We start from the raw sequence: 17,045 nt of genomic DNA on the forward strand, positions 1-17,045 counted from the left end.
TCCCAGAAGACGAGTTTTTCAGCGGTGAACACGGAATGGATTTGCTGATTGAAGATCAGCTTCTGAGACACAACCACCTGCTGACCGGTGCCACCCGGAGGCCAGTAGCCACCCGTCACAATGCTGCTGTGACAACCGATGCTGGCGCTCAGACCACAGCCCTGCTTTCTGCACAGCCACAGGCCTCGACCTCAGCTGCCAGCATCCCTGACCCTACTCTCTCTGCCTCAGTTGAAAAATTCTCAACACCACTCCAGACCACCTCAGTGTTTCCCGAACCCACAGGGGAGGCATTCCTTAAACCTTTTACTCAGGTACCAGCCACGACCGTGGCCCACACAGCCACCCAGCGACCTCCAGCCTCAGCGCCTCCATCAGTGGCTCCCGAGGATGCATTAGTAGAGGCTACGCACACAGCCCCGGTGCCTCCCCCGCCCGTCAGGACAGACTCACTGGGGAAAGATGCCACTGCTGGGCAGGGCACAGCCCCCCTCAGCCCCACCCTGAGCCCCGAGGAAGAAGATGACATACGGAATGTCATAGGTGAGTTCATTCTACCTGGCTTGGGTCTCCTGCTCAAGTGAAGGGCAGAGCCTGGAAATGGCTTGAAAGGAGAGGGAGGAGTCAGATGGTCCAACTGCTTCATAAAGAAAGGCAAGTGGAGTTAGGCCTTGGCCGATGATCGGTTTTAACATCTAGGGTCTATGTATTCAAAATGTGCTGGTGATAAGAGTGGGAAACTCCTTTCTAAAATATAAGTAAGCTGGGGCTTCCCTGGTGGCGCAGTGGTTGAGAGTCCGCCTGCCGATGCAGGGGACACAGGTTCGTGTCCCGGTCCGGGAAGATCCCACATGCCGTGGAGCAGCTGGGCCCGTGAGCCGTGGCCGCTGAGCCTGCGTGTCCAGAGCCTGTGCTTTGCAACGGGAGAGGCCACAACAGTGAGAGGCCTGCGTACCGCAAAAAAAAAAAAAAAAATTAATTAAATTAAATATAAGTAAATTAATGGAGCCAAGATCTCAGCTTCATTAATAAATTTTATAAACATTTGTCAAGTGCTGGTGTACTAGGCTTTGTGATGGGTATTGGGTATTTGGTTATTTAATGATGGCTAAGTTTTCTGCAGTATGTTTACCAGGCCATGAACTAACAATAGATTCTTATGTGGGCAGAGGGATCCCAGAATAATAAGAATGGGAACAGGGGAATAACCAGTGCAGTGGGCCCCAGGGGAAAATCTCATGAGCTCTCAGCCTTAGAAAACAGGGAAACACTGTGGCATCATGTGATAAATGCTGTAACAGAGGAATGGAGAAACAGAGACATGAAAGAGGGAGCAGCAGCTTGGCCTGGCTGCTAAGAAGGCTGGGGAAGCTTTTCTAAGGAGGTATCCTTTGAACTGGGTTTTGAAGGATGAATAGGAGTTTTCTTTTTTATTTATTTATTTATGGCTGTGTTGGGTCTTCGTTTCTGTGCGAGGGCTTTCTCTAGTTGTGGTGAGCAGGGGCCACTCTTCATCGCAGTGCGCGGGCCTCTCACAGTCGCAGCCTCTCTTGTTGCGGAGCACAAGCTCCAGACGCGCAGGCTCGGTAGCTGTGGCTCACGGGCCTAGTTGCTCCACGGCATGTGGGATCCTCCCAGACCAGGGCTCGAACCCGTGTCCCCTGCATTGGCAGGCAGATTCTCAACCACTGCGCCACCAGGGAAGCCCAAACAGGAGTTTTCTAAGTAGAGAAGTCTTCTGACTATTAGGTCTAAAGGAGCAGGGTATGTTCCAGAAGCATGGAGAATACAGCCCTGTTCTGTGCCTGGGAGCTCCATGTCCACAAGATGACTCTGAGAACAGTAAACTGTGAGAGTGTGTGTGTGTGATGTCGGGGGGCAGCGGGGGTGGGGGGGCAAGGAACAACTAGAAAAGGAAATGAGACCTGGCTACATATATCTCTTCCAACAAGAACTAAACCAAACATTCATTACGTCACCATCCATAGTGATTGAGAAATAACACTATTGAATAATAATTTCATTAAAAATATACTTGATTTGACGGAAGACGTGATTTGCCTTATACCTGTCTTTCCCTTCTTCCCATTTTCTGCTCCCTTGGCAGCCTCTTTCCTAATTCCTCCTCAGAATAAGGTGCCAGCTATGCCAGACAGATGGCGGAAGTAGCACCTGCCAGGAGCCAAACGCCTTGTTATAGCCTGGTCTCTGCCGCTGACAGCTGTGTGACCTTGGCCACATCTCTGCCCGTCTGGGTCTCAGAAATTAGAAATTTGCTTAAGACTGCTTTCTCCATTATATTCTGTGTTTCTGCAGTAAGTTTATCAGGCCATGGTAGAGCAAGGGATTCCTATTGGGTGAAAAATCCCAGAATAATGGCAAGGAAATAACCAAATGGACCCCAGGGCAAAATCTCATGAACCTTGGCCTGGAGGAAGCTAAGCAAGAAGACAGTTCTTGAGCCACAGAGGTCGGGGTGGGAGGAGAGAATGTTTTTCTTTTCCTTGCTTTTGCTTCCATGACGGGAGCAAGCTGACCATGGAGTAGAAAAGGTCCATTCCTCACTGCATGGATAATCAATTCTGAAGCTGCGGGTCCTGCTCAATTTCTGTAGAATGCCCCAGGGTCTGAGCAGAGGTTCCCAGTTCCAAACTGGCTCTGGGCAGCCTTGACCGTGCTCATGGGCCAGGCACTCCATCTCCTCTTCTGCCATGGGAATGAGCTCCCCGGGGGGCCCCCATAGCACCACCAATTGGGTAGGAGGGATGGTTCCTCCAGAAACTTAGCTGCCTGCCACCATCCCTCCACAGGTGGATAGAATACTAACAGTGAAGACAGGCTACGGGTACATCTGCACGCCTTGTATGTCCTCAGCAATGGTGTTTGCCAGCCTGGAAGCCTCTTCCCTTGGCGACTTCCTAGCCAGGGGTGGAATTCTCCACTGTCTCCACAATCCACCTGCCTACCCTGGTTGTTGCCACCAGTGGGCTTTTCTGGTGTAACTCCCGACATGCACCTTTCTGGGGTTCTTAGGACGCCACCCCCTCCCTTAGCCTGACTGAGATGCTGAATCCCAGACGGGAGAAACCCTGTGTCCTAGCCGCTATTTACCTGGTGGTTGGAATGGGAGACAGGGATACATTTTCTCTTGTTGTTCAATATTCTATTCAACCAGAATAACATTGTCACAGAGGATGTAAGCTTCTGCTTAAAGACTGGCCTGTAAGATTTTTCAGAAGAGCTGGGGTTCTTTTTGTTTTTAAATTTTATTTTATATTGGACTATAGTTGATTAACAATGTTGTGTTAGTTTCGGCTGTACAGCAAAGTGATTTCGTTATACATATACATGTATCTATTCTTTTTCAGATTCTTTTCCCATTTAGGTTATTACAGGATATTGAGCAGAGTTCCCTCTGCTATACTGTAGGTCCTTGTTGGTTATCTATTTTATTTATTTATTTATTTTTTACATATTTATTGGAGTATAATGGCTTTACAATGGTGTGTTAGTTTCTGCTTTATAACAAAGTGAATCAGTTATACATATACATATGTTCCCATATCTCTTCCCTCTTGCATCTCCCTCCCTCCACCCTCCCTATCCCACCCCTCTAGGTGGTCACAAAGCACCGAGCTGATCTCCCTGTGCTATGCAGCTGCTTCCCACTAGCTATCTATTTTACATTTGGTAGTGTATGTATGTCCATGCCACTCTCTCACTTTGTCACAGCTTACCCTTCCCCCTCCCCATATCCTCAAGTCCGGTCTCTAGTAGGTCTGTGTCTTTATTCCCGTCTTACCCCTAGGTTCTTCATGACATTTTTGTTTTCTTAGATTCCATATATATGTGTTAGCATACGGTATTTGGCTTTCTCTTTCTAACTTACTTCACTCTGTATGACAGACTCTAGGTCCATGCACCTCACTACAAATAACTCCATTTCGTTTCTTTTTATGGCTGAGTAATATTCCATTGTATATATGTGCCACATCTTCTTTATCCATTCATCCGATGATGGGCACTTAGGTTGTTTCCATCTCCTGGCTATTGTAAATAGAGCTGCAATGAACATTTTGGTACATGACTCTTTTTGAATTATGGTTTTCTCAGGGTATATGCTCAGTAGTGGGATTGCTGGGTCATATGGTAGTTCTATTTGTAGTTTTTTAAGGAACCTCCATACAGTTCTCCATAGTGGCTGTACCAATTCACATTCCCACCAGCAGTGCAAGAGTGTTCCCTTTTCTCCATAGCCTCTCCAGCGTTTATTGTTTCTAGATTTTTTGATGATGGCCATTCTGACTGGTGTGAGATGATATCTCATTGTAGTTTTTTTTTTTTTTTTTTTTTTTTTTTGCGGTACATGGGCCTCTCACTGTTGTGGCCTCTCCCGTTGCGGAGCACAGGCTCTGGACGCGCAGGCTCAGTGGCCACGGCTCACGGGCCCAGCCGCTCCGCGGCATGTGGGATCTTCCCGGACCGGGGCATGAACACATGTCCCCTGCATCAGCAGGCGAACTCTCAACCACTGCGCCACCAGGGAAGCCCTCATTGTAGTTTTGATTTGCATGATTAATGATGTTGAGCACTCTTTCATGTGTTTGTTGGTAATCTATATATCTTCTTTGGAGAAATGTCTATTTAGGTCTTCTGCCCATTTTTGGATTGGGTTGTTTGTTTTTTTGTTATTGAGCTGCATGACCTGCTTGCAAATTTTGGAGATTAATCCTTTGTCAGTTGCTTCATTTGCAAATATTTTCTCCCATTCTGAGGGTTATCTTTTGGTCTTGTTTATGGTTTCCTTTGCTGTGCAAAAGCTTTGAAGTTTCATTAGGTCCCATTTGTTTATTTTTGTTTTTATTTCCATTTCTCTAGGAGGTGGGTCAAAAAGGATCTTGCTGTGATTTATGTCATAGAGTGTTCTGCCTATGTTTTCCTCTAAGAGTTTGATAGTTTCTGGCATTACATTTAGGTCTTTAATACATTTTGAGCTTATTATTGTGTATGGAGTTAGGGAGTGATCTAATCTCATACTTTTACATGTACCTGTCCAGTTTTCCCAGCACCACTTATTGAAGAGGCTGTCCTTTCTCCACTGTACATTCCTGCCTCCTTTATCAAAGATAAGGTGCCCATATGTGCGTGGGTTTATCTCTGGGCTTTCTATCCTGTTCCATTGATCTCTCTTTCTGTTTTTGTGCCAGTACCATACTGCCTTGATTACTGTAGCTTTGTAGTATAGTCTGAAGTCCAGGAGGCTGATTCCTCCAGCTCTGTTTTTCTTTCTCAAGATTGCTTTGGCTATTCGGGGTTTTTTGTGTTTCCATACAAATTGTGAAATTTTTTGTTCTAGTTCTGTGGAAAATGCCAGTGGTAGTTTGATAGGGATTGCATTGAATCTGTAGATTGCTTTGGGTAGTAGAGTCCTTTTCACAATGTTGATTCTTCCAATCCAAGAACATGGTATATCTCTCCATCTGTTTGTATCATCTTTAATTTCTTTCATCAGTGTCTTATAATTTTCTGCATACAGGTCTTTTGTCTCCTTAGGTAGGTTTATTCCTAGATATTTTATTCTTTTTGTTGCAGTGGTAAATGGGAGTGTTTTCTTGATTTCACTTTCAGATTTTTCATCATTAGTGTATAGGAATGCCAGAGATTTCTGTGCATTAATTTTGTCTCGTGCTACTTTACCAAATTCATTGATTAGCTCTAATAGTTTTCTGGTGGCATCTTTAGGATTCTCTATGTATAGTATCATGTCATCTGCAAACAGTGACAGCTTTACTTCTTCTTTTCCGATTTGGATTCCGTTTATTTCCTTTTCTTCTCTGATTGCTGTGGCTAAAACTTCCAAAACTATGTTGAATAAGAGTGGTGAGAGTGGGCAACCTTGTCTTGTTCCTGATCTTAGTGGAAATGCTTTCAGTTTTTCACCATTGAGGATGACGTTGGCTGTGCGTTTGTCATATACGGTTATCTATTTTAAATAGAGTAGTGTGTACATGTCAATGCCAAACTCCCAATTTATCCCTCCCCCCAACCTTCCACCCTGATAACCATACATTCATTCTCTGTGAGTCTGTTTCTATTTTGTAAATAAGTTCATTTGTATCCTTTTTTTTTTTAGATTCCTCATATAAGCGATATCATATGATATTTGTCTTTCTCTGTCTGACTTATTTCACTTAGCATGATAATCTCCAGGTTCATCCGTGTTGCTGCAGATGGCATTATTTCATTCTTTTTAGTGGCTGAGTAATATTCTATTGTCTATATGTACCACATCTTCTTTATCCATTCATCTGTCTTACACAGAGGACATAAGCTTCTGCTTAAAGACTGGCCTGTAGGATTTTTCAAAAGAGCTGAAGTTCTTGCCTTTTATGTCTACTGCAGGAAAAAAAACACAGGGACGTGGACACAGATATAAGGGCTTCTTCAAATACCGAGGGATGAAAAGAGGGGGTGGCACAGAGAGAAGGGTGGCTGTTTAGGCAATGTGGAGTCTTGGCAAGTTTTTTCAGGAATCACTTTTAATCATGTATCACTGTCAGGTGCTTCTCTCAGGCTGCTGTTAGTGTGGATGGGAGTTCTTTTCTGGAACCTTCTCTGCAGACTTCCTGCCTGCCTGTGCCTGGCCGAGTAGGACTACATGTAGTCATCATTTAAATAAAAGTCATTTGGCTGAAACCAACACAGACCACTGATTTGTTGCCTGTGAAAGGTTGCTTGCTGTTTACTGAGCCTGGCAATTTTGACTTTGAGCTGTCTGAGTGCTTTTAAATGGGGCTGCTTTTAAAAGGAATATCCTATCCCATGGTTTCTAAACCTGGTTTTGTCATACCCTAAAAGGTCCACCATTTTCCTCAGGGGAATTGTCAATCTCTCAGAAATTCCCAAAACAAGCAAATTGGAATTAACTTTTGGCCAAAGCATAGTAGCTCTAGGACAGGAGAGGAAAAATGCTGTCAGTGATGGGAGCTGGGGCTCGGGAAGGGAAGGGGCGGGACAGGAGCGGTCACCATCCTCAGTGTCTGGGAGAGGTCTGCTCAGCCTACCGCAGAGGAAGAGGACACGTGCCACGTTGCCAAGGCTTTGCAGAGTCCCATACTTTAAGGACTGCAACTCCTATTGCACGTTTTAGAAGAGGCTGCTTTGGGGCGGGGGTTGGGAGTGGAAAGGAGCAGACAAAGAGGACAGTCAGGACGACAGCACTACCAGAGAGCCTGCCTCGTGGTCGAACCTAGGCCATATGATTGGCTAAAGACTGTCTCCTTCACAAAGTATACCACCTTAACAATCCCCGAGGCCTGGCCAGCCACTGGCTGTGGGCATGAGACAGCCAGCCGGCCTGCCACATGTCAGCGGGCCTGGTCCGAGGCAGCCTGGTGCCAACACGGACAGGGGCAGGGCTAGCCAGATCCTCCACGGCACCCAGCCTCGGGACCAAGAAGTGTCCCAGTTGGCTGCCCTGAGTCACCTGACAGGCAGGTTTCCCAACCCCCAACTCCACAGACACAGTCTGCTCTCAGTCTCTTTGCTGGGGCACCTCACCAGCCCCCTGAAACCACAAGGAACTTCAGTTAGAACACAGAGGCCGCTGGCTCTAGAAACAAGGCGAGAAAGTGGAGACGTTCCTTGTAAATGGATAAGGAATAAAGTCTGTGCCTCTCTGCAAGGATGAAGCGTCCACTCCTAATTCACTCAGCCCCACGCCGTGCTGGCTGTGAAAGGGGGTGAGCTCTGGTTACATCTGCAGAGGGGTCACCGTGAGGGGGATACGGGCGACTAAAGTGGCCAGGGCTGGCAAGCGGCAAGGCATGCAGTCCAGTGGAGACTGTCTTTGGTTCTGAGGGTGGAGCTCCATTTCCGAGTGTGGTCCCCAGGGCAGAGCTGACCGCATGAGCCTGTGCGGGCATGGGGGTGGGAGGTCAGGGGGATTAAAGAACGCCCATCGCCCTGGCATACACAGGGCAACATAAGGGAGAGGAGCCTGCTGATGAAGGGAGTGGGACGTTGGGACTTATATCTAAAAGCGGTACAGAAGGTTCTAAGTGGGGGGACTACATTCCGATTTGTCAATTTAAGGAAAGTACTGGGTCCTGATGATGCGCAGGTTCTGTAGGTGTTGGTCGTGCAAAGGCAGATGAGGCAGCATCCCTGACCTGGAGTTGCCACAAGCTTGTATATGAGACACATAAACACCATTTCAACTCAGGGTGGTGAGTGAATGCATAGGGTGCTTTGGGGTCAGAGACACTCTCTTCTGAAAAAAGAAGCTGACCTAGCTGTCTTGAGGATTGAGGAAAAAACAGCCAGGAAGGAAGGTAGCACTGCAGTGAGAAGGACCAGAGCCGCAAGAGCCCCAGGAGTGAACCAGTTTGGTCAGGGCCAATATGCATTTTGTAGAGCCCAGGGCAAAATGAAAACATAGAGCCCGTCGTTCAAAGAGCAGGAGAAAAGTGCCATTGAAGGTACTCAGTATAAAGCTGTTTCCTTTCTTCTCTGGCCTCTCTCTCTCTCACTTGGTTTTTTTCTTTGGATTTCATGCGATTGTAAGTAAAGGAATATTAAAAACTTGAGGGCTTCCCTGGTGGCGCAGTGGTTGGGAGTCCGCCTGCCGATGCGGGGGACGCGGGTTCGTGCCCCGGTCCGGGAGGATCCCGTGTGCCGCGGGGCTGCTGGGCCTGTGGGCCGTGGCCGCTGGGCCTGCGCGGCCGCAGCAGTGAGAGGCCCACGTACCGCAAAAAAGAAAAAAAAAAAACTTGAATAGCATGAATTTTATCATATTGTGCACTGCCAGTTTTCAATGCAAAGGTCAGATTATTTAACTCATGTGGAATCCACCAAAATGACAGTTGGTATTTCATGGCTCCTACGTTCGTATGCATTTTGTGCCTAGCAGACCAGTGGAAACACTTCCACAAAACTTAACTCATCTGTTTCTGTTTCACTTAATATGAGTACACTTTACCAGCTTTTGTACACTCCCTACTTTTGCCTTACTGAGTAAGGAAGACTAAAAGGAAAAGGAACTATGAGTTGCCCTATCTTTCCCTTTTCGATGTCATTTTCAGCATGAGTTGTTGGCTAATATGAGGAAATAACACAAGTAAGAAAGAATATGATAGGGTTATTTGGTTATTTATGCTTCTTAGGATACGACTGCCTTCTTTCTGCGTTCAAAACAAGTTCTGTTTCAAATGGAAATTGTGGCCTCTGGGGCTGTCGGGTCCCACTTGCTCAGTCATGGGGACAACACACCTGCCTTGTCTTCACTTTGAGTCTCGCTGGACTCCCACGTGCAGTGGGTCCACCTGTGTTCACTGGGCATAGCAAATGCTGCAGAGGTGGAGGGAAAGGGCAGAGAGATGAAGAGGTGGGAGACAGCGACCAATGGGTGTGCGGTGGAGGAGAGGGGGACATCAGGGAGGACCACAAGGCTCCTGGCTTGGTTAACGGTGTGCCATGCCTTTCTCCAGGACAGGAAGTACAGGAGGAACAGCCTGTGAATTGAAGCAGATGAATTACATTTTTTTTTTTTTTTTTTTTTGCGGTACGCGGACCTCTCACTGTTGTGGCCTCTTCCGTTGCGGAGCACAGGCTCCGGACACGCAGGCTCAGCGGCCATGGCTCACGGGCCCAGCTGCTGCGCGGCATGTGGGATCTTCCCGGACCGGGACATGAACCCGTGTCCCCTGCATCGGCAGGCGGACTCTCAACCACTGCGCCACCAGGGAAGCCCCCAGATGAATTCCATTTTTAATCCATTAAGTCTGAGGAATCAGGAGGACACACAGGAGAGAAATGTCTAGTAGGGGTTGGATGTCTGGTGCTCAGAAACAAACGCCGGGCTGTATAAGAGCTGAGTGGGCCCAGGGAACACAGGAAGAACAAGAAGATAAGGGGCTAAAAGTGGGGCTCTAAGGGATAACATCTGAAAGGTGGGCAGAAAAGAGAACCAGCCAGAGGCAGTATGACCGGGGGGTGAGCGGGGACCAGGAGAGTGGGGTGTGAAAGCCCAGTGAGCGAGGGAGGTGGGGGGAGGTGGGCGGGGGTTTCAGACAAAAGACAGGCTTGACTAGAATAAAAAGACCAGAGAGCATCCCTGACGGACAGGGTGTAAGCACTTAAGGCGGCCATCAGGGGAGGAGTTGAGGAGTGTGTGGGCTCCCCTGCACCCTGCAGAAGAGGCCTGCTGCGTGAACACTGGAGAGCCCCAGAGGGCATGGGAGCCTCTTATTTGCTGATTTCTTTGTGTTAGATGGCAAGATTTGAGCTGGTTTATATGCCGAGAGGAAGAGTCCCTACTTTTCAGACCCCGGGGACCTTTGATGCAGGGCCAACTATCTCCCAGGACTATCGATGACTAAATGAGTTAATACATAGAGATGGCTTAGGAGGTGTTCCCCGTCACCATGCTTCGGGGGAACACTTCTAAGATGAGTTGCAGGCAGCACTCTCTTTTCTCTTCAGTGCCTTCGAACTATCTCCCTCCCTTCTCTCATTACCCTTGAAGAGGAGTAGACAGGCTGCATCTTCTCTCCAAGGCTGACAGTTTGCTGCCAAGGGTGGGAGCATCTGAATGGCCCCAGATTCTCAGACCTGGGTCTGGGCCTCATGGTTTACTGATCTCCCTTGAACCTGTCTTCAAATGCTCTCAAACCACACTCGTCTGTCCCACTGTTCCTGCCTGTGCTGGACCACCCTGTGGGCTGCCGGCATTTGCTCTGAGGGCATGTGGAGATACAGCCTGAGGTCCCGGTTATCAGGACTTTGAAGCTGTAAGCTGGGACTCCCCTCTTCCTACAGAAATAAAGATGCCAGAAGCTGACTCCATCTGTATTAGTTTCCTATGCCTCCTGTAACCAATTACCACAAACTTAATGGCTTAAACAATAGAAATTTATTCTCTAATAGTTCTGGAGGCCTGAAGGCTGAAGTGAGTCTTATAAGACTAAAATCAAGGTGTCAGAAGGCTGGTTCCTTCCTGAAGCTCCAAGAGATAGTCCATTTCTTGGTCTTTTCTAGCTTCAGGTGGCTGCCAGCATTCCTTGGCTTGTGGCCTCATCACTTGCATCATCAGGTTGCCTCCTCTTCTGTAGTCAAATCTCCCTCTGCCTCCCTGTCATGAGGATACTTGTGATTGCAGTTAGGACCCACCTGGATAATACAAGATAGTCCCCCTATCGCAATATAGTCTCTTTTGCCATATAAGGTCACCTTCACAGGTTCCAGGGATTAGGACCTGGTTACCTTCGGAAGCCATGATTCAGCCTACCATACCATCATCAGAGTGCATTCTCCAAGCGCTGTTGTCAAGTAGGTAGGGCATATATTATACTTGTTTTACTGTGGAAGAAATTAAAGCTCTGTGACCTTTTCAAAGAAACAGACTTTGGAGTCAGTAGCCGGGCGAAGACCAACGTCAGGCCTCTGTCTGCAAACCCGGGGCACATTCTATAGCCTCACGTTAAGCCCCTCTCATTGCGGAGCCTTAGTGCTGAGACAGGACCCTGCAGGGATCTGGGGGCGCTGCCTCGGGCAATGCGTTACATCGAAACTTAGACGAGTCCTGGCTTCCAGGAGCTCATCTGCAGTTTCCATATCTGGGTAGGGAGGTGGCATAGCCGTGGCAGAAACCCCTGGCCTCGCACAGCCCTTTGTGGGGCTCTGGGCATGGGTGGGGGGCTGCCTCTCAGACAGGGAGTTGATGTCCTCACTGGGCTTTTCCAGGGGAAGGGGGCACATAAAAATGCCCCTCCCTACGGATGGCACGCTAGGGCTCACCTCAGTTCTAAGGAAGCGCGGCTTCTCCACTGGCAAGCCAGGGCCCTGCTCAGCGCCAGGGAATGAGATATTTTCCATCAGACCTCTGTTGCCTGGCCTCAGCCAGAGCCATCTACTTTATTGTCTCGAGCAGATGAACTCAGATGTGGGGGAATGAGGCTTTGGCTGGTAGGCTCTGTTGTTTGTCTTACAGAGGCCAAAACCCTCTCCTCTCTGTCGGACCAGGACCTAATAAACCCCACACGGAGATGCCTGAGCCCTGCCAATTGCACCCAACTGTGGGCCCTGCCTGAGAAACAATGTTTATCCTACTTTCAGACGCCTGGCTGCCCCAGGCCCGGGGCCAAGGGCACAGCGCCTGCCCTGTCCTGCCAGCTCAGACCGCTATGGGGGAGCAGAACGGATAGAACAGACTGCAACAATTTGGAAGTGGGCGTGGCCTGGAGTTTAGAGAACCCTGAACCTGAATTGTAGCCCCTTACTCTTTGGTTCCACGTGACTGTCAGGGACAAGTTACTCTCATCACCGTCGCCCATCTGTGCACCAGTCTTGATGGCAGTGGGGGGGGGGGGGTATTCTGCGGGTCCCAGCTGCCAGGAAGATTAGGAGGAAGTTGTAAAGCCTGGATTAATCTACTTCTCCCACTGCCCCCTCCATTGTCCTTTTCTCATCTGCTTCATAACCCACTATTGCAGAGACAAAAAGAGCACGTGCTCTCTGTAGTCACATGTTATTTCAGGATCATTCAGGGCCATGTTCAATAATAATACTGCATAGTAAGCATGCAGGCAGGCTTTCAACTTGATTTAGAACCCAGCATGGTTCTAGTGGTCTTTTAGGGCCTCTCATGGGCACCAGGTCTCTCCAAAGAGTCACTCAGGATGGCATTGCAGAGTTCCTGTCCCCTTAAAGCAGACTTGACCTTTGAAGGAGTCTCCTACAGCCAGAGTAAACTCCTTATGTGGGAACTTGGTCCCCGGCCCCTCCAATTTCCCAGAAGGGGGCCCTGGCATCCTACCCACAGAGGCAGAGGCTTGAGGACAGCTCTCTAGGACCCAGAAGGTGGGCCTCAGGGACGTGACATGCACTGCGCAGTCAGGGCTGGTCTCTGCTGGTGGCCTGGGCCAAGCCCCTTGGGGTAGCTCAGTGGCTGGTGAAGCTCCGCGTTCCTGGTCATACCCGTAAAGTCCTCTCCTCTGGTCACACTTCTCATGCTGCCGTGTATTCATCCCAGTTTCAGAACATCTGCTCAGTGCCTGTGGCCTGCCAGACACTGTGTATTCTGAGGACTGAGGACACAAAGAGGAAAGCCACAGACCCTGCTCCGTGGGCCTTATGCTCTGGATGGGGGTGGCTTTGAATCAGGAGAGAGATGCACAAACACTGTTGAGATATAAGATGACACGTCCTGTAAGAGAGGTACATTCACAGTACTATGGGAGCAGGATGGAATCCAGTAAAAGGCTAGGATGGTTTTTCAGAGGAGGACGTGGTGTCAGAAAAGGGCATTGGAGCTTAGCTCCTTGAGGGATGAGTTTGTAGTAAGAGGACAGCCAGAGCAAAGCATGGTGGCATGAAAGTGGCCGAGGATGGTGACAGTAGATGGCTTCATAGGAGTAGAATATAGGATAGATGAGAGGAATAGCAGGGGATGATGCTGAGAAAATGTCTGGCGTCAGGTTGGCTAGACAGGGCCGTAGAAGCCTGCCGAGGAGTTCAGACTCCAGGTGGCAGAGCCCGCAAGGGTTTTAGGGGCGGGGCGTTCTTCAATCATCCCAACCTCTCCATCCACCTCTCCTCCATCAGGAAGGTGCAAGGACACCCTCTCCACAATCACGGGGCCAACCACGCAGAACACATACGGGCGGAACGAAGGGGCCTGGATGAAGGACCCCCTGGCCAAAGATGAGCGGATTTACGTAACCAATTATTACTATGGCAACACCCTGGTAGAGTTCCGGAACCTGGAGAACTTCAAACAAGGTACGAGATGTGGGTCCACCTTAGGGGGGCTCCTCCTTCCACACTGTCCTCTGTTTTAATCATGGCCAGCTCTCTTAGGGTGGAGACAGTGGACAAGAAGGGCAACGCCTTCTCTGGTAGCAGGATGTCCCTCTTCCACACTCCCTCACATTCTCTGCTCTCTCCTCTCTCAGCCCTGCCCCTCCTTCCCAGTCCCTGGGACATGGGACAACCCGGAGTCTGGTCCAGAAAACAGTAGTGATACATCCTCCCTTTCCCGTGGCCCTTGACAGTTTACAAACCACGCTCACGTACATTAGCCTCTGGATCCTTGAAACAGCTCAGCGAGGGGAGTGGAAATCGTTATTTCTAAATGACAGACGAGGATGCTCTACAGAACTAGAAAGTGGCAGAACCAAGACACAAACTGTGGGCTCCAGACCTCAAGCCAATGGCATGTCCCATCTCTCTGGGCTGCCCCCTCCCTGCCTGACAGGTTGTCTCTGCACCATTGCCCTCAAGCCTTCTGCCTTCTCACTGCCCACAGGTCGCTGGAGCAATTCCTACAAGCTCCCCTACAGCTGGATCGGCACGGGCCACGTGGTGTACAATGGTGCCTTCTACTACAACCGGGCCTTCACCCGCAACATCATCAAGTATGACCTGAAGCAGCGCTATGTGGCCGCCTGGGCCATGCTCCATGACGTGGCCTATGAGGAGGCCACGCCCTGGAGGTGGCAGGGCCACTCGGACGTGGACTTTGCTGTGGATGAGAATGGCCTGTGGCTCATCTACCCGGCCCTGGACGACGAGGGCTTCAGCCAGGAGGTCATCGTCCTGAGCAAGCTCAACGCCGTGGACCTGAGCACACACAAGGAGACCACGTGGCGCACGGGGCTCCGGCGGAACTTCTACGGCAACTGCTTCGTCATCTGTGGGGTGCTGTACGCCGTGGACAGCTACAACCAGCGCAATGCCAACATCTCCTATGCCTTTGACACCCACACCAACACGCAGATCATCCCCAGGCTGCTGTTCGAGAATGAGTATTCCTACACCACCCAGATAGACTACAACCCCAAGGACCGCCTGCTGTACGCCTGGGACAATGGCCACCAGGTCACCTACCATGTCATCTTTGCCTACTGACACTCCTGTCCCCAGAAGCAGAAGTGCAGAGGGGCTACTGGCACCTTGTGTGTGTGTGTGTGTGTGTGTGTGTATGTGGGTGTGTGTTGTTTAAAAAATATATATTATTTTGTATAATATTGCCAATGTAAAATGACAATTTGGGTCTATTTTTTTTATACGGATTGTAGATCGATCCATATGTGTATGTGCTGGTCTCATCCTCCATGGTTTATATTTTTGTGCGAATGAACTTCTCCTTTTGACCAGTAACCACCTTCCTTCAAACCCCCAGCCCCCTCCAGCTCCCCATCTCGATCTGAGAAGGTTTCTTCATCTGGGTCTTGCAGGCAGCTGGCACCAGAAGCAGGAGTGAAGGAGGCAAGAAAGAAGTGCTAAGGGGATGGAAAAACTGTTTTATGTGTTAGAGAAGTTTTTCTAAAAACCCAGAAATAAATGCTGTTTTTTAATAAAGAAGAAATTTAAAATCACCCCCCAGTGCGTTTTTGTTTAGCCCTGATATGACTGGCAGGATTAGATCCCTCCCCCAGAAGGAGATGAGATCTGTGTTCCACAGAAATAACCTCATGCTGAGCTGCCCCAGGCAGCTCCTCTCCCCTCCTAATGAGGGGCTTCCTTGTGGCGGCAGGAAAGGGGGTGTTAGAGATTTGTAATGAGCTGACCCCTACACTCGCTTTAATTTGGGGGCATTGATCCCTTCCCGTCTCTTCCACTGTCACACCAGCTTCCTTGTACTGTTCTGCTTTTTTCTAGTCATTAACCAAGATATGGGAACCTGTTCATTCCTTAGTCCTCCTCTGTGTGGCCTGTTGGTTGGCCCTGTTGAAAATACGAAGCTGAGTGTGACCCTGACCCTATACTTCTTAAGAAGCTTACAATCCATCCATCAATCGTTCCCTTCCCCATAATCCTCTCCTCTGCCTCATCCTGATTGTTCACCTTCAGCCAGCCTTCCTTCCCAGCTTCCCCTCCAGAAGGGCCTGGTTCTGAAACGAGGCCCCTGAGGGAAGTGTTTGCAGGATGGGAAGACCCGCTGTCCCTCCGCATGCACGGCCCGGCCCTGTGCAGTGCCTGTTGCCCACAACTTGCCCTTTCCTCCACATTACACAAAACAGGAGACAGAAAAGTGGAAAAAAACCTTAATGGGCGTCTCCTGAGTTGAGGGATGGAGGGCAGAACCCAAGAATGACACGAGAAGACAAGCACATCATGTCACCACACTGTCCCCACCCTCTCCGCTCCCACCCCCATATAGGGAGCAGCTGCTGCCTGGTGAGTCCTTTTGCACAGACACGCTGCCCCTCCACGCTCCCCGGTCAATCCCTATGCTGCTTACACGGTGCGTGGCTTCCACGCCCACCCTGCTAGCAGCTTCCTCCACTTCGACTATTTCAAATAACAAATATCCAATGACTTCACTTTGTCTTGGGGCTGTTTGGGTCAAATTCTCCTGAGCAAGTGCAAGTGACTGTCAGGCTTGGAGGCAGCGGCAGGGTTTAGAGGCAGGGAGGTGGTATGTCCAGGGTTCAAAAAGGCTTTGGTGGGGCTTCCCTGGTGGCGCAGTGGTTGGGGGTCCGCCTGCCGATGCAGGGGACGCGGGTTCGTGCCCCGGTCCGGGAAGATCCCACATGCTGCGGAGCGGCTGGGCCCGTGAGCCATGGCCGCTGAGCCTGCGCGTCCGGAGCCTGTGCTCCGCAACGGGAGAGGCCACAGCAGTGAGAGGCCCGCGTACCGCAAAAAAAATAAATAGATAAAATAAAATTAAAATTTTTTTTAAAAAAGTCTTTGGTGGATGATGTTGGTGGTAAAGCTGCCCATGTCCAGAGGCCTTACCCGACCAGGGGAGAGAGAAAGCATTTCCTCCCTAGATCCTGGCCCTTCCGTCAGGCCCTAGTTGGAGACCACAGCAAAGTCAGCCTGAGCCCAAGGTAGGGCTGCTCCGAGGGAATGGGGTAAGCCAGCAGGAGAGCTGCTGGTGAGGAACTCACATCTTACGGAAATGTTTATCTGTCTATCCGTCCATCTATCATCTACCCAGTCATTCATCCACCAACCCACCCATCCATCTATGTAAAGTGATATCTTTACAGTTGCCAGATTCCCAGACCAGGGCTTGTCACCCAGGGCACGCTCACCCT

At 49.6% G+C, this 17,045-nt stretch overlaps 1 protein-coding gene across 4 annotated transcripts in view; it reads left to right on the forward strand.

Annotated features, from left to right (window-relative positions):
• Positions 1-15,371, forward strand: part of OLFML2B (olfactomedin like 2B) — a 41,373-nt gene extending 26,002 nt beyond the window's left edge. For 3 of the 4 annotated variants that reach the window (XM_030847431.2, XM_030847432.2, XM_030847435.2), the window contains exons 6-8: positions 7-543; positions 13,603-13,779; positions 14,306-15,371. In XM_030847431.2, coding sequence (XP_030703291.1) covers positions 7-543; positions 13,603-13,779; positions 14,306-14,907 — 1,316 coding nt within the window. In that variant the 3' untranslated portion in view covers positions 14,908-15,371. The remainder of the gene's footprint in view (positions 1-6; positions 544-13,602; positions 13,780-14,305) is intronic. The other variant, XM_030847433.2, reaches the window with a different exon arrangement.
• Positions 15,372-17,045: the final 1,674 nt, after the last annotated feature.

Source organism: Globicephala melas, chromosome 1 (genome assembly GCF_963455315.2).
Source record: "Globicephala melas chromosome 1, mGloMel1.2, whole genome shotgun sequence".
NCBI lineage: Eukaryota > Metazoa > Chordata > Mammalia > Artiodactyla > Delphinidae > Globicephala > Globicephala melas.